Below are 18,658 nucleotides of genomic sequence, written 5' to 3'. Positions count from 1 at the left end.
AGGAAGGAGTCTAAGGCTATGTCCAAATTTCTAGACAATTAGTGGATCTATGGGCTATCTACATATAGAAAAGGGCAGGTTTCCTCACATTCAGTTTGAATTGCATGTGTGGAGAGGTTCAGTAGCTAATTAAAAAGGCTCGGAAAAACCAGAGCATGGGAAAACGAATTGGATTCAAAAGTTCGTAATGTTCATCTGTGGGATCAAGTAAACCAGTGGACACACTGGTACCAGTTCATCTGCAGTCCATTACTCCTGAGGATGGTCTGCAGAGATTCCTTTATAAGATTTAAAATAGTGAACAGTATGTATGGAAACATGTATCCTGAAAAGCAAGGAAGTTCATGCATTTTACTGGACTCATTTTAAAGACAATAACGGGTCTTTAATGAATTGGTACATCCTTCTGATGAAATTTTTAAAAGGAGTACAATGGACAAGGAAGAAGAGCAGAAGGGAAAGCGAAAGAATCATTTGTTCATATTTTATTTGAGACTGGATCTCAGACAGCAGATAAAAGTCTGACAGGTCATGCATGCTTATTAATAATATACTAACATGACCAGCTACGTAGAACAGAGTCCTATGGAATTTTATAATCCTAAAAGAGAGACGGGGTATGTAGTTTTAAAAGACTGGCATAATGAAGGTTTCAATAAACACATGGTTTTGGTTCTCTTATAGTCAAAGTTTCCTTCCATATGTTGGACATCTTACATCAATCACAGATGAAAAGGTAAAGTTACACAAGAGACTGAAATCAAAACATATTGGTGAAAAGAAAGCACAAATTTCAACCACTACTCAAGCAGGCTAATAATAAATGAAGTGTCCACAAAATATATCTGTATGCAAGCTATACTTTTCCCTCAACAAAATAATGAAGAAAATTAAATTCCACAGTGCACAAGTCACTTGATATCTCAAAAAATTCATCCGATGGAATAGAGAAAAATATTCATGAACTTCCCATGTTCATCCGGAATTCTTATTTATAGAAAATTATAGGTATAGGTATACACACATACACCTCTACATATACACACTATTTTAGCATGTATCATAAGTGGTGCTATAACTTTTGTCAACATATAGCATTGATTATTACCTGCCATGGAAAAAGTGAATCAGGTGATGATAGTGAAAGCTCAACTGCAATATTTGATGTAGAAATGTCAAATACAAGTAATTTCAATTTCACAAGTCAAACACACACCTTTGAAGTCTTGTAACCTTTCTATGTTATTCCCATTTGCTACTCGTAGAAAGGGATTAAAAACAGCTCTCCCATACCACCCAACAATATTGAGGGGAAAAGAAAATAAAATAAGATAAAAGTAGTTAAACATTTGCTGTTAGTTTAAATATGCTGAGATAATGATAAAACGTTCATATACTGTATTTGAATTGCTCCTTATATGAATGTGGCTGACATTCCTCCCACTATCTCCCTGGGAAGCACTGGTTCCTATTTCCCAAGGTTGCTGGGAAGATGAAATAAGATGATATACGAGAAAGAGCTTTGGAAACTGCCTCGTGAGTAATGGAAGTCAACAATAAAGGTCATATTCAGAATTAGAAAAAATAATCAGGAAGGAAATAAAGTAAGGGGCAGGAAAACAAATAGGGGTTTCCTACTTACTCATGTGCACAAGGATGGTAGAATTAAACTGTGCAGATTTATCATTTTCAAAATCTATTTTGCACTGCTGTTATAACACTGTAATAAATGCAAGTAAAATTCATACAAATGGAGGTAATAGGAGACTTCCAATACAGGGAATTAGTACTTAACTCTTGGTGAAATAAAAGCGCTTCGCAGCCATACTGTTTGCCTTTGATGCCCCATATCTTCCTACTGAGCCAAAGGGTTTTCAGCCAAGAGAAAAAAATGGTCTTTGGAATCAAAAAGGCTTACCGCTGACTGGCTATGTCACCTGGGTATACTTCAAATCTTTTGTTTTTGTTTTATTTTGTTTTTTGCCTATGAAAACGTGCCAAGTTGTTATAAGGACCGAACGTGAAACATTGGTGAACACAGTAGATGTTCTCTCCTTTTGCCTTACAGAGCCTTTCCTGAACATCCCAGCAAATCAGAGGAAGAATGCACAGATCACTCATCACTTTCCCTGCATTTATTGACTAGGAAGTTCATGTGGTGATTAATTATATATGACTTTGTGATATATATTTGGTACTCTTATTGAAATGACATCCAGCCTTTCATGCATTTGTGGTTATGTCCTTGAGGACACTAGACAACACTGCTTCAAATCAAGACCCTACCAAGCAACATCTTCCCAACCCCAGCAGTGAACCTTGTGCATGGTTGTTGAGTTACTCTGCTGCCCAAGGGTAGTGAGGATCTGGGGTGGGCAGGGAGGATGGGAGACATGAAATAGGACATGAGAGTTGCAGCTGTCTCATAGGAGCCTCAGCTTGTATCCTGGAGAAATTCTACCAGCAAAGGCCACAATTCTCCCCCCCTTCCATTTTACCTGTCACGTCACTGAGCTCTACCTGGTAGGGTACATCTTGTGACTGCAGGGGAAGGAATATGAAGCGCTTATTAGCAGGATGCAAGCTCACATACCTGGATGAGATAGTGGGAACACAAATTGAGAAGCTCCAACAGCTGTAGGTGACTGCCAGCTGCTAACACATCCTGGATCACGCCTGGCTCCAACAAAATCTGTTTTGTTTTTTAATAAAAAGAAAACTATCAGTTACTTAAAAATTAACACTTGCTTAACAGGCAAATACATTGCTATATTTAAACTGCTGCTTAACTTACTCTCTCTGAATCCTGTTCCTTATCACGGAAGTCAGTTCTTTTTTTTCTATTCTGATTAATGAGCTGTGGCCCTCACTCTAACAACTTTCTCATTTCCAAAACTCATTTCCTATGTGTAAGACTCTGCACTTATTTTTTGTAGGATGATATGAACATTTTCAAAGAACAATAGTCTTAGAATTCACTTTGTGATGAATATAATCTCATAAAAATTGTAAAACCCAAATTTTAGTTTTTCACAGTGTATTTCAGCATTGTGTAACATTATGGATAACAAGTATTTTAGGAAAAGCAGGCTTATGTTTCTCCTTACAATATAAGACCAGAGGTGGATATTACTCCATTGTAGTCCTAAGTCCAACAATAGTAAACATTAACCACACTTTCATTTTTCTCTTTCTCAATCGCAGGTTCTTTAATCCTTTCTGTTTCAAATGAAAGATGTAGAAATAGCATCTTCAGAATACAAAGACATGAAAGAGAAGTAAAACTTCTAAATATACTGCTGATATCAATTCTTCATTTTTTTTTTTCTGGTTTAGTCCAACTTTGTACCTATTGTTGCCAGTTCTTGAGCTGCTGAACAGGGCTGAAGAAAAATATGCAACCACATTGACTAAGTTCACATGCCTGACTGCCAGGCACAGGGAGGCCTTGAGAGCTGCTTTTGACACCTTAACTTATTTCCCACTTCTTAAACCTGGTGGTTCCCACAGCGGAGTCTCTAGACCGGTGGCATCAGCATCACCTGGTAACTTGTAAAAATTGTAAAACCCACACCTAATTGAATTGGGAACTTTCAGGGTGAGGTCCAGAGACTGGTGTTTTAACAACGCCCCCAGTGGTTCTGACCCACAGGGAAGCATGAGAAACACTGATGTGGTCAATTCACGTTTCCATTCTGCTTCTCACACGCACCTTTCTCCTCAATTTTCTCTCCTTACTCTAACCTCATGATCTTCCAAAGGCTCTCACTACCAAATCTACCAACCCACCTACCCCATCTGTGGCCACACGTTTCGCTTATCTCAACACCGACATACTAGATCACGATCCCTTCTGCCTGCAAGTGTCCCCTCTCGTTCCTGCGTTGTTATCCGTTCTTCCTCCTGGATGATAATTCCCATCAGCATACAAATATGCCACTATAGATTTTATCTTAGGAAATAAAAATCTCCTCCCTTGACTCCACAGCCCTCTCCACGCTCCTCTTCATAGCAACGTTCCTCAGGAGAGTGGTCCATATAAAACGCCGCTATTTGCTCTATTCTGTTTTCTCTTGAACCCGCCCCTGTCAAGTTTTGGTCATATTGTTCTTCTAAAAATGCTCTTGGCTGATATCACCAGTGACCTCCAAATCCAATGACCAAATCCAATGGCCACTTCTCAATAATTAATTTCATTCAAGCCAGCAGCAGTTAGTAAAATTGATTGCTCTCCTTACAGAATGACTTTTTCCCTTGCTTCTGGGACAATGCTCCCTCTCTTGGTTTCTTCCACTTCACTAACCACTCCATCTCCATCTCCTTCCCCACCTGTAAACTTTGGAGATGCCCAGAGTTCACTCAGTTCTCAGATCTCTTCTTTCCTCTCTCTGCTCACTCTGTGGATGATCTCATGGAATCCCATGACTTTAAAACTGCTTATGCAATATTGCCTCTTGGAAGTCTAATGGGCAGCTCAAACTGAATATGCCCAAAACTAAAATCTTGATCCTCTCCGTTAACCACCAAACATGCTCCTATCCCAGCAAACAGCAACTCTCAGTTGTTTAAGCTAAAACCCCAGAGCCATTCTTTATTCCTCGTGTTCCTCGTGTCTCACATCTGATCCATCAGCCACTCCTATTGATGACTCTATTTTCAAAATAGTTCCAGAGTCAATCATCGCTTGGTACTACTTTTATCATTACCACTCCAGTCCAATCCACTCTCTTCCTAGAGTTATTATAACAGCCTCCAAATGATTAAATTGCTTTCTTCTTTGCCCCCTCATACTTTTTAATCAAACTGGTCCTTTAAAGAAATAAATGAAATTATGTTACTCCTCTATTCGAAACTCTCCAATGACTTTTTAGCTATTGGAAAAAAAAAACAAAAACCCAAATCCAGAGTCTTCACTGTAACATAAAAGGTTATTTGAATATCCTGAGCACTCTAGTATTTACAACTGTTTTCTCTGCCTAGATCACTCTTCCTCAAAATATCAGCATGGCTCATTCCTTTCACATCCTTCAGACCTCTGCTCAGATACCTCTCACCTGAGAGGCCTTCTCTGATGGTCCTGTGTAAATAGTACCTCACTGGCCATCACCCCTTTTCCTTATTGCCTTCCTTTGCTTAGTCTTCTTCATAGCACTTACCACTTCTCAATATAGTACATATTTTGTCCATTTGATTACTTTCTGTTTCTCCACTCACAGGATATAAGATACAGAACAGGGACTTCATCTATTTTGTAATCCCAGTACTTAGAACCATGTCCAACACATAGCTTTCACTTAATGATGAAGATGAGTTTATAATAAATTATTGATAAATAACAGCTCTAGAAATATATTTAAATTCAGAATTTTATTAATTTAACATAAGAGGAATAATGAAAAATAACTATAAAGTATATTTCTGAGCTATTTAAAGAAGTGAAAAAGTTAAGTACATGTCGCAAAAATACCAACACTTGCCATATTCTGAAAATTTTTTACAGCTTCTTTCCCTTCTAGTCAGAAGGAGACCCCTGAAACCCTCCAACTCCTCAAGCAGAGAAGCCCTGATTGACATTCAGGAAATTACCGCAACTCCCATCACAGGAGCAAGAATGTAGTACATTCTGGTATAAGAGGCACGGCCTAAGGCACAGAATGGGGAATAGACGGATTATAAAGGTTAGTCTTAGCCTTTAAATCCTGTCAGTTGCGCTTATTTCACACAACTGGTATTCATGATAACCTCCAAGGCTCAGTAATGCCAAACACAAAGACAGATATCACAGAGAGACAAGATGAAAATTCCACAGCGTGTGTAACATGTCCAGCAGATTCACTTCAAGAAACCTTCACACGAAAACCCACACCAGGATTATTTTTGTCTTTGTTTCTTGTTTTATTGTTCTGCAATCCCTGTCCCCTCCCCTCTTATAACAGGTTTCTCTAAAAGATATTTTAGCACAGAAAATACCTGAATGCTTTTAAAGGGCACGGTTTGAAAGAAAGAAAGAAAGAAACCCTACCAGGAAAGCTCACTTATGGAAACCAAACTAGCGTTTGCAAGCCCCATTTGCACAAGAGTTTTTTCAATTCGGCTTTGTTGCTTCTAGTGACTGGCTGTCCTAATATATTTTTCTAGAGAATTTGTGTTTGAGCAGGAATACAAAGGTTCAATCTCCTCATGTTTTATAAAATGGTGAATTTGTCTATCATCGCTTAGAAGAACTAGCCGAAGAAAAGCTTTCTGTAGAAGGAAGGGATCTCAAACATGCTCATTTATGGAGGACAACTAAGCCAGCTTTGCTGCAAATATATGTTCATTACATTTGGGCCTTTCAAAGACATATATCCACCAATACTTAATGCTGGTGCTCAAAGCAGGACAGACAGAAGGAAGGAGAATCTACCTGAGGACCACTTATAGGAAAGGATAAAGTTCCTTGAGAGTTCAGAGAAGAGAGTGGTGAAGTAAGAGCTAATGTTAGTGCTTGACACATCCCACCACTCATCAAACTGGAGGAACTTAGCTCAGATGGAGGCATCAACAACGGACAAGACAAATGTCTGAATAACAACAGCAATCAAGAAGTATAGGATACAAAAAGCCAAGTGGTCCTGCACAGGGGAAGGTGAAACCATTAAGGGCACCTAACTGGGGTGGGCATTCCCTCTTTCCTCAATGATGCTCACCTGCTTGGGTGGAGACGAAACTGGGGCTTCTTCGGATTAGATAAAGAGGTTTTGATGTGATCTTAGGTGGGGCATGAGTGCCTCTTGTTCACAGAGCCACCCGTATGGAATATTCTCTCTCTACCACCTACTCACACCTGACCCCTAGGCAGCAGAATACAGAGGCTGAACTTGAAAGGGGCAGATGGAGTCTATGGCCATGCTACCCTGAACAAGCCCAATCCCGTCTGATCTCAGAAACTAAGCAGAGTTGGGCCTGGTTAGTACTTGGATGGGAGACCACCTAGGAAGACCAGGTGCTGTAGGCATAAAAAATAAAAAAATTAAAAAAAATAAGGGATTGTAAGCTGACAAGGTCCTTGCAATCTGTGAGATCAACTAAGGGTTGCCTTGTCTTAAAAAAAAAAAAAAAAAAAGAGGCAGATGGAGAGTGCCAGTTGGGGAGATGATAATCTTACTGTGGAACTTCTCCTGTAGCTAATGGCAAGTTAGGTCAGGTAAACTGAGGAAATGTCCACTGCTGACTCTTCCCCAAATATTGAGACTCTGAACTCATTTTGAACAACCGGGGATAACAAGGGGCATATGGTTGTGGTCTGGGTGACACTGGGTGGTGTGAAAAGTAAGAGGAAAGAGTCACAACTGCAGTAGAAGGTGGCGGTCCCCAAAGATACCAGTGAGAGTTACTGCCTAAGAATTCAGTCATAAAGTGGTCCACCTGCCCTGCTGAAAAAAAGCACTCTTGAATACTCAGTCCAAATGTGTCCCCTGGTCACCAATATGAGCAGGGTTGGTAGTAAAGAGTTGAAACTGTGACCCTAATGAAGGTCCTCCAATGGAATGAGACTGCAGCTCCTGGTCCCAGCAATATCCTCAGGCAAGACATGGGGCCAGAAACAAATGGAAGAGGAGTGTCGGGTATCAGGTGACTTTCTGCACAGGACATAACGAGAGAGACCATCTCTATCACTGCCCAAACTTCCCCTGGCTGGGGTCTGGGAGGGCAGGGCTAAGACTGATGTGGCACACAGACCACACGGCATCCTTGCCTTTCCTTCTTCAGCTCGTCCTCCCATCTCACCAAGCATCCACCCTCTCAATTCCATCTGGTTCTTTTTCTTTTCTTTATTTTCCTTCCTACTTTTACATTGCTCCTTGGATTAGCTACTAGTAGAAATTGTCTTTAACAGTCATGGAAAAGTCCGTGTGACCTTTTTTTTTTCTGTCTTATGAACAGGTAAGTTAGCATCTTCAGAAAATTTTGTATCTTCAGAGCTATCTTCCTCTTTTCTTGCTTTAGGAAACATTTAAATTACTTACTCCTGGGTTTGTGGATAGCGTAGCCTGAAGGAGCTGAACATATTGAAGCCAAGCGACTAAGGTCTTTACTAAACATAGAACTCTGCACACAGCGACACAAGCACCCTTGCAGCTGCAAAATCGAGGTGCCCAGCACTATTTATAAGAACAAATGAGCACATTTTCCCTCTTCTTTATATGTTGTTTCTTTGTGATTACACACACACACACACACACACACACACACACGTTTTTTAGTATAGTATAGCAAAATGGAAAGTTATCACGATTTTGAACTTATAAACCATCAAGTAAATTTAATACAACAGCATAAGCAACTTTTAAATGACCAGATATTCAAGACACATAAACTTTTACATAAAGTTCTTCAAGATACTTCTTATAGACAGAATATGAACCCTAAGATCTAGCCATGAGAAAAGGTCATCAATTTAAGTTTTTGTGTCAAAGCCAATTCACTAAGGATTTTATCCACAAGGTGGCGCCTATGTTTTAAAGCGAAAGAATTTTCTGTATTACTCCTATATTGCACCTCTATAACTGACACCTTAAGTTTATTTTTAGGAAAGAAAAAAATAAATCAAGTAAAGATAATAAAACATATGAACTCTACTTTCTAAATGTCTCTATCATTTGAGGAATGTTCATAAATATTTCTGTTGAAGTGCCTGATTTGAGCAATATTGTTTAGAATTCAGTAGCTGTCCACCAATCAGGTCCCAATTTTTGAATGTTATTCACACTTTACATTCTCGTATTTAAAAACTCTCACAATGTGGCCCCAACCTACTTTCTAAAACTTATTTCCAATTCTGCAACCTGATGGTCCCTTTGCTAAAGCCTGTACCCCACTTCTCCATACTCAGGCAACAGTTTTTTCTCCACCTTGAATGTTCTACTAACTTCTTCAATTTCCATATGTCAAAATCCTACCCACTCTTCAATATTCAACTCTAAGTCCATCTCCTATACAAAGGTTTGTAAGATCTTCCCTCATACCATCCTCCAGCCAGAATTAATCTCCTGGGACTCTAAACTACCACAGATGTCTAGATGACCTCCAGGGGCTCTAGCTCACACCGCCTAACTTCACATCCTGGCTTAGCCTATGCTTGCTGGCAGAATGAGACTGAGAAAATGACTCAATTCTATGTGCCTCAGTGTTGTCATCTGTACAATGAAAATAATACCAATCTTGAAAGACTGAGAAAATATGTACATATCATTACAATTGAATATGGCCATGTGTCAACAAAATGGTTGAAATAAGTTTGAGAATTAATTTTCTCACAAAACATGTATTAGGCAGCTTGAAGTACCAACAAACCATACAAGAAAACTTTTATTTTCCTACTTGGCTAATCTTAGCCTGTGGTTTCATGGTAATAAAACAGTTGCCATACATCCAGACATTATATCTGTATTCAAGGCAGAAAGAAAACAAAGGCCAACAAACAAAAACCATCTGCCAGCTAAATCTGTCATTATATATCAGAAAACAATAGATTTTCTACAAACACTGCCACACAGACTTGCATTTACCTTCCACAGCCAGTTCTAGGTCATGTGGCTACCTATAGCTGTAAAAGAACCAAGGAAATTGAGTTTTTATGGCTAGATGCACTATTGTCCGAAATCAAATTGGATTCTGTATAAAGAAAAAAGACGAAATGGATATCATGTAGGCGTTCAGGGAGTAGGCCATGGCTTTTAACACAGTATCTGTGTATGGTAAATCTGGACTAAACGTTAACTATTACATTTCTTTTCCATGCGACTAAGTGTTTTAGTCCCAAATGAATTATGCATGTATCTTATCTCTTGTTGTACTTATGAAACCTTGATGGCAGGGTCCACCCTATTTTATGTTCATTGCTGTTGAGCATCCTAGAAAAGCCCTCTAGATTTATTAAAATTCACAGGTGTGAAAAATACAGTTCCTGGGGGAAATGTTAAAAGATATCAAAAAGACTCCATGTTAATTCTCATCAAGAATTATCTAATTGAATGAGTTAAATAAAAAGACACAATAGACATTTCAGCTAACTGTTGTAATAATATGTCCAAATAAAGGTAATCTTTAGGTTAGGTGTTATAAATAAATAATGAATTTGTGATTTGATTATTGATTTCTTAAGTTACAAATTTTGTCAGGTGGCTTTCTTCCAAACATAATAAGTATACTTGTACAAATTTCTAAAAGATTCCAACATCAAACATTTAAAAGTACTAATTTATTTTCAATTTATAAAAAAGCAATCAATTTTTCTATCTATTAGAACATGAAAAAAAGAGAAAAACATTTGATTTTCAGAATATTTTAAAAGAAAGTTAAAAACCATAAAGGTAAAATAATAAACATATCCTAGTAAAAAAAGAAAGGTGTAGAAATCGCTTTGAGATGCTATTACTTTCCTTCACATGTTTATCCTCTTTTAGTTCATTTGAATTTCCATGGTTACAGGCAGACGGCAGAAGCATAGCCTTCTCTAAGATGCCAAAAAACAAAAAACGAAAAATAAAAACAAACAAACAAAAAAACCCCTTTGGAAGAGATAAGTACACTACCAGGAAACTACATGCTGTTCTGCAAAAATTTTGTTTATTACCATTAATGCAATTTAGAGAATTTTCCAGGCTATAGATGCTGCCACTGATATTGGTTCTTCCTTTTCTATTTTAGGACATGTGGAAGGATGATGTATTAAATACTCTAGCCAGATGCTTGAGTAAAGATAGAAGTCAAATGGAATTATTAAGCTGTGGTATAATTAATGCAAAGATATTAATCAACATAGGGTGCTACAGGGGCATGTGGCTGAGGATGGCTCATTTCATTGAAGTTGCAATAATTCTTCATATGAAAAAACTTGGTTCATTCATATTATATGAACAAACCTCTTTAGGGGGGGCTCTTGCTCCATTAACATGATTTCGGCATTTCAACGCTCTGAGATTAATAGTTCTGTCAGCTAGTAATTTCCAACATAGTTTTCTTCATTATGTTTAACTTAACAAAATATATTATGTAACAAAACGTAAAGATAAATTATATATACTTACATTACCAAAAAAGTGGCCTAATTATTTGAGAAAGCAGAACAAATTTTGATAGTTTCTAACTCTAAGAGAAAGAAGTAGTCCCAGCAATTAAATATAATGAAACATGAATGTTATTACAGGTTATAAGAAAAGTCAAATTAATTATTAAGACTTACTTTTATAACCAGTGCTCTTTCAAGTGTGATGAACATGGGAGGTTTCATCCCACAGAGCTTTATTAATGAAGCTGGGCTTCTCCACACAGAGCTAGTTTCTTACAATGCTAGCAAAACTAAAGAAGAAAGAAATATTACTTTAAAATACTGACGTCCAAAGATGGAAAGTCTCTGGGAGAATGAATAGGGCTGATGCCAATGTTCATTTATAGCTGGCTAATACTGTGTTACTGCTGGGTGCTTGAGCAAAGACAGGAGCAGAGCCAAATGGAATGATTACACTGTGGTGCAATTCATGCTAAGATAGCAGCGGGCCCAGTACACTGCAGGAGCACTTGGCTGGGGATGCCTCATTTCACGCAGGGAAGCCGTGAAATAATTCTTCATTTGAAAAAATATCCAATTCCAGGTTTATTTGGGGGAATTCCTCACATTTGCTTTATAAGGAATGGAAGTAAAATATGGCTCTAGGGTCCACTGTAGAAACGTGGCCAAGTCACTGACATGTTTGTTTTTAGCATCATTGCGTAAAATGGATGACTACTACCTACCTTTATGGAGTCTATATAATGAAAAAATGAGATAACCCAGGTAAAATTCTTAGAATAATGCCTGGCATATTTTATAGGGTAAAAAAGAATGTAGCTGTTACTGTTATTGTTAATTCCATGAACAAATAAATCTACTTCACAAATAAGACTGCTAATTTTAGTGTTTACACACTGCCTACCACGTATCAGGTACATGTGAGGTAATTTCATATATTATCTCCCCTTCTCACACCCTTCCCCACTCCTCACCCCTGCAAGCCAGAGAAATTCACCCATTCAATTTGCACATCTTTTTTGAGTGCCCACAGTGTTCCAGGCACCTTGCTAGGCACCGTGGATATGACCACAAGTTTCCTCATTTCACAGTACTTAGACTCCAGGTTTGGGCCAAGCAGCTAGCCTGTGGTGCCGTCAACTGACAAGAGTAAAACAAAGGAAGAAAGAGGTTTGCAGGGGAGATCAAGAGTTCCTTTTGGGGATATGTTGTGATGCCTATTAGTTATCCACATTAGAGATGTCAACTAAACAGAAAAGTATGAGTCCAATTGGCAAACTATAAACCCCAGAACAAATTTTCCCATCTCATACTTTTGTATGGCCTGTGAGCTAAGAATAGTTTAAGAACATTGCTTTACTTGCATTTTTAAAAATTTAATTATGTTTTTTTCATTAATAGAACTAAATTATTAGAGCACTTTTAGGTTCACACAAATTGGGTAGAAAGTACAGCGAGTCCCATGTGCCTTCTGCTCCTACAGATGCATAACCTCCCCTATTATCAATATCCCCCACCAGAGTGGTACATTTGCTATAATCGACGAACCTATATTAACACATTATTTTCACTCAAATTTCATGGTTTATATGAGGATTCACTCTTGATGTTGGGTATGGATAAATGTAAAATGGCATGTACCCACCATTACAGTACCATAGAGAGTTATTTTCACTGCCCTAAAAATCCCGTACTCTGTGTATTCAGGCCTCCTCTCTCCGACCCTTGGCAACCACTGATCTTTTTACTGTCTCCATTAATTTTGCCTTTTCCAGAATTTCATATAGTCATAACTCAAAGTATGTAGACTTTTCAGATCGGCTTCCTTCATTTAGTAATATGCACATAAGTTTACTCTATGTCTTTGATAGCTCATTTCTTTTTAGCGCTGAATAATATTTCACTGTCTAGACAGACCACAGTTTATCCATTCAACTCTGAGGGACATATTGGTTACTTCCAAGTTATGGAAATTATGAATAAAGGTATTATAAACATTCGTGTGCAGGTTTTTCTGTGGACGTTAAACTTTCAGCTCGTTTTGGTAAATACCAAAGAGCGTGACTATTGGATTGTATGGTAAGAATATGTTTACTTTTGTGAGATGTGTCTTATGCAAATATTTTCTCCAGTCCTTGGCTTGTATTTTCATTCTGCTGACACTGCATTTTGCAGAGCGGTTTTTAATTTTAATAAAGTTCACCTTATCAATTATTTATTTCATGCGTCATGCCTATGGTGTTGTATCTAAGATATCATCAGTCATCACCATATCTAAGGTCATCAAGGTTTTCTCCTCTGTTATCTTCTAGGAGTTTTATAGTTTTGTATTTTATATTTAGGTATATGATCATTCGAATGAATTATTTGTAGAGGATATAAGGTCTCTGTCTAATTTTTTTGCATGTTCTAGTCGAACAACTTTTCTACTTCAGACAGATGTTTCAACAGATGTTCAATTTGTTGAAAAGACTATCTTTATTCCATTATACTGCCTTTGTTACTTTGTCAAAGATCAGCTGACATAACTTATATGGGCCTATTTCTGGGCTCTCTATTCTGTCCCATTGATCCACTGTACTTTTTCAACAATACCACACTGTCTTGATTACTGTGACTTTATAGTAACTCTTGAAGGCAGGTAGTGTCAGTCCTTTGACTTTGTTCTTCTTCAATAATGTGTTGGCTATTCTGGGTCTTGCCTCTCCGAATAAACTTTAGAATCGGTTTGTTGATATCTACAAAATAACTTACTGATATTATAATTAGGATTGTGATGATCAAGCTGGGAAGAACTGATATCTTAACAATATGGAACCTTTCTATCCATGAATGTGGAATATTTCTCCATTTATTTAGTTCTTCCTTGTTTTTTTCTATCAGAGTTTTATAATTTTCTCAGACAGATCTTATTCATAAATTGATAAATTTATTCCTAAGTATTTCATTTTTTTAGGTGCTAATGTCAAAGTGTGGTTTTAACTTTTTTAGTAGTTGGGAGAAATCCAAAAGATGAGTAATATGTTGTGATATATGAACAAAGTGAAATTCAAATTTCAGTATCCATAAATGAAGTTTTACTGGAATACAGCCATACTCATTCATTTACATATTTGTCTCTGGCTGCTTCCATGCTACAACAGCAGAGTTGAGTAGTTATGACAGAGCTTTATATGGCCTGCAAAACCTAAGTTATCTCCTATCTGGCACTTCATTGAAAAAGTTTGCAGATTCCTTGTCTGGAGTGTAGGTGGGGACTGGAAATCAACAGCATAAGACTGTACCAAATAGCATAGGTCTAGATGACACTCCCAAGGAAGCTGGTTAGACTAAACAGAAGGATCGTGACACAGGAGGAATTCAGAGCCCATAAGGGAAAAGGAGAAAGCAAAGACACCTAGAAAGGAATGATGGGGAAAGGAGCAGGGGCACAGAATAAATGCCCATAGAGTGTGGTGTCCGAAAAGCCAAGAGAGAAAAGGCTTCCCATGGAGAAGCAGACTGGCTGTGCTAAATGAAGCTGAGAGGTCACGATGATATTGTTTAATTGGTTTAGTAATATCTGTGACTGTCAAGAACAAGTTTCTGTGAAATGCTAAAGATGGAAGTCTCCAGGCTTGATGAGTGGAAAGTGTAAAGAAAAATGAATAGAAGCAAGTATGTTTACGCAACTCTTTTTATGTGTTCCACTGTGAACAGAAACAGAGAAATATATGGTAGCTGAAGGAGAATTTAAGAACAAGAACTGGATTTTGAAAGATAAGCAATAGAGCATGTTTACATGCTGGTGGGAACGTTCCAGCAGAGAAGGAGAAACTGATGACAGGAGAGACAGAAACAAGGATTATGGGAATGATGTCTGACAGGATAAGAGGGAGTAGAAGCCAGAGCTCAATCTCTTCCACCATAAAGGATGGAAATACACAAAATAAGTTCACAGAAACAGCGAGGTTTGGGTTTGATAGTAAAAAGATGATCTTCCTGCCTGCATCTATTTTCTCAGGGCAGGTGAGTTTCCCTTGTGGCATGTTTGCTGGAGGCAAGGTAATAGAAGGGAGGTCAGGTTTGAGAAGAGAAATGAGAGGAGGGAAAGCAACTTACACAGAAACAGATTAGCATTGCCTGGCAAGAATGAGCATCCAACTGAGATTTGGGATCATGGATTTGAAGTGAAGCAGTAATCTTTCCAGTAACAATCAGTGGAGTTGATACTTACAGTGAGATTCAACTCATATTCTCCAAAGTTGCCACAGGCTGGAATCAAGTTTGGTGCCACCTAAGGTCATAGGCTACATTCTTTGAGCTGTGCTAGACTGTTTCTACCCTGACATTTACATGGCGATCATCCGTTTTTCAGGAGCTATGGTCATTCAATTACCACATATTAAATGGCTGTTTTTTCTCCTTCCAAAGTAAAATGCAAATTAACCCATTGTTTTTTCTGATAGTACTCTATGAATTACTAAGGTACAATTATTAATTCTCTTATCTGAACAAGCATAACTTTTAGAGCATCGAACATCCTCAGGTACTTCACTATGCTCCATACACAAATAATTTGGGCCTTTGGCAATCCATTTCCAAGAAATGCAATGGTGTGTTGGTCTGGCATTTCCAATCACTGTTTGACCCACTCTGAGAAAGCATTCAGTGCTCATTTTTTCATCAAATGCATCCCTAACTTCTAGTAAGTCCTTAACACATAGTAGGTGCTAATTAAGTATTTGATGAATTAATGAGTCTCAACTTGAGAATAAACTATTAATGGATGGTTTTTATGACATATACAAAGGAAATATTATGTTCACAAATTAACGTAGGACATTCAGTGCACTTGAATTAGTCTTTCATTTGAATGTTTACACCATTATTCTGCTCAAACAGAATATCTACTTGCAGTGTAAATCTTCTCAAAAGTTCTGTTTGGCCAGTTATGTTTTTTATCTTGAAATTAACCACAAAGACCATATGTTTTTGCTATCAATTAGTTTTCTTTTAAAAAATCTTGTATTTAGGATTGTAAAACTCCCATATGCTAGCACTTCATACAAATATTAAATGCTTCCAGCAGAGGGCTCAAGAATTCTATTTTAAGGAAAGAAGTTTAAAAAATTTACTGTCCAACAGCAGCTATTGTAAAACTCTTTCAGAAGGCAATTCACAAAAAATACATTCCTCTTTTTGATCAAGTAATTCCAGGTCTCTGAATTTATTTAAAACAATCCAAAGTTTTAAAAATGGATTGCAATAAGGTGGAATTATTTATTTACTATGAATTTATGGATAAATATACTTTTATCTAATTCCAGAAAATGAAGCAAATTATAACCACAAATATACATAAAATTACTTTGGCATATGGACGAAGGTCAGGGAAAAAAACCCAGAAATATAAAATATAATGTGTAAGTAAGTGAGAACTTGGGTGAATACTTATTTTCACTTTTATTCTTATTTATATTTATATAAACATTTAGTATTTTTTTTATTTTCCAAGATGAAAAACAGTAATTTATTTTTTACAGAATTTGTATGTCCCCTATTTTTAGGGCTGAAAAAAATTTAGGAAGCAAATGAAATGGCTTAATTATAGAACAACTTAGGGATTTGAAGACATTTAATTTTTGTAGGCAGAACCAATGGGGTATAGCACCCATTATTCATGCCTACAAATAACATTATAGTACCCCCTGGGATTCCAGAAACTTTCAGACAGAGATCCCAAATCTCTCTATTTGCTTTATTGATTTACTTATACTGTATCTCATTTTGAGAAGGATATGAGGCATCAACCCGAGCATTAAAAAATTAGGAACATAAATAACTTGAGCTAAGAGAAAATAGGAAATGAAAAAATACTATGTCAGCAAAGGATATATATATATATATATCTTCATAATTCATATATATCTTCATAATTCATAATTATTAAAAGTGGGCCACAAATGTGGCTCTAAGCATCCTAGCATCAAAACTAAAAAGGAAATGTAACCTAATACAAGATGAAAACACTAAAATAAATCCTAGTTTCTCCAAGCTCTGAGATCTAATGGAAATTTTCCTGCAGACATCAAAAATGTCATTTAATGACTACACTTTCAATGCCTTTTCGAAAGTGTATTTTATAGAGCATTGCATAAAAAAGTAAAAGTTAATAAAGAGATTCTTTAAAACCCAGAAATTCTGTATTCTGACTTTTTACCTTGATCCAGGTATAAAATTTAGAATATCTGAGCAGTGGTTCTTAATGATGGCAGTATAACTTTCTAGGGAGCCATTTGGAAATTTGTGCAGGTATTTTTGGTTGTCTCGGCATGGGGGACACTACTGACATTTATCGAGCAGTGGCCAGGGATGCTAGATGTCATACAATGTACAGAATGGTCAACAACCACAAAGAACAGCCCTATCACCTGCACATTTGAGTGCCCTTCTGGACATGCACATAAGTGAAAAACTTAATTTATACAAATCTAAGCCTAGAATCTAACTCTGTTTTACATATAAACACAATTTGTGTTTGTGTGTCAACATACACGAAATTTTTCAAGACTACTACCACAATAAAAATCAAGAGAAGACTAATGTTTTGTTTTGTATGGAACTTAACTAAGAGTTGTTCACTATTTTAAACAATCATGTCACCTTGAGCATGCCTCTGTGGTATCTCAGTTGCCAGCAAAACATTCATGTGTGAGTCTGCACTGTCTGCGGCTGTCCCAGGCATGGCAATGCTATCTGTAGGTGGAGACAGGTGACTATTTTATTTCGTCTTCTGGAAGAGTTCTGCCCAAACATGTACATACTGAAATACAAATTATTTTTATTTGACCCTTACCTTCTGTTTGTTCTTTTTATATGTTTAAGGCATTCTTATCAATGTTTAGAGTAATTTGTGTAGGTAGGTTATATTATTTAAAATTTTCATTTCAGGATAGTAAAGGTCGCCTTTTAATAGTAAGGTCTGATAGATGAGGCTGAGAACCATCAAGCCAGATGAATAGACTGCATATCTTCTGGGAATCCATTATGTGTATAATTTCTACAAAATGAATTTTTAGTGAGAGCTGTCCAGCAAGCAGGCTGAGGCTGGAAGACAATCATTCTTTTTTACTGAATAAGGGAAAAGTTCATGTACTTTAAGTAGACATCAATAGGCTGACATCTTATGCAAATTAAGAAGCTAATCAAGATTCTGAACCAAATAAACTGTTAACCTCCCTCAACTAAGAGGTGATTTGATGGAAGACCTAAAGGAAGGGTAAGAATTTCCTTAGGGAATGATTCTGAGTGTAGCCAACACTCAGAAGTTCCAATGATCAAGAAAGAACACAATTGTAATGATTTCTGAGTAGAAATACTCCAAAACAGCAGTTACTGAGCAAATGGCTCATGTACCACAGCAAAGGAAAAATTTCATATGGACACCATAAAATATAAAATATTTGGCAACATTCAAGAGGAACAAGTGCACAGAAGTGCAAACTTCAGCCTGAGTTAACTAAGTGGCTGACCTACTATTTGAGTTGCTGGGTATTAGCCGATTCTACTTTGGAGTAGAATGTCAAGCAGAATGTCAACTGAAAAAGATCAGTTGTTTATTGC

General features: G+C 37.1%; 1 protein-coding gene and 1 pseudogene across 8 annotated transcripts in view; one reads left to right on the top strand and one right to left on the bottom strand.

The window, feature by feature from the left end:
• The window catches only part of KLHL32 (kelch like family member 32), a 180,388-nt gene that overhangs the window by 84,611 nt on the left and 77,119 nt on the right, over positions 1 to 18,658 (bottom strand). For all 8 annotated transcript variants that reach the window (XR_004950742.1, XR_004950743.1, XM_036220168.1 and 5 more), the window contains exon 5: positions 2,594 to 2,692. Coding sequence is in view for 5 of the 8 variants with exons in the window: in XM_036220168.1 (XP_036076061.1) it covers positions 2,594 to 2,692 (99 nt within the window). In the remaining 3 variants the exon portion in view is untranslated. The remainder of the gene's footprint in view (positions 1 to 2,593; positions 2,693 to 18,658) is intronic.
• On the top strand, positions 6,879 to 6,997 carry LOC118606521 (annotated as a pseudogene).

The sequence above is a fragment of the Rousettus aegyptiacus genome, unplaced genomic scaffold, assembly GCF_014176215.1.
Source record: "Rousettus aegyptiacus isolate mRouAeg1 unplaced genomic scaffold, mRouAeg1.p scaffold_m13_p_1, whole genome shotgun sequence".
In the NCBI taxonomy this organism is placed as follows: Eukaryota; Metazoa; Chordata; class Mammalia; order Chiroptera; family Pteropodidae; genus Rousettus; species Rousettus aegyptiacus.
Note: the sequence above shows the minus strand (reverse complement) of the source record. Positions and strands in the feature narration are given on the sequence as shown.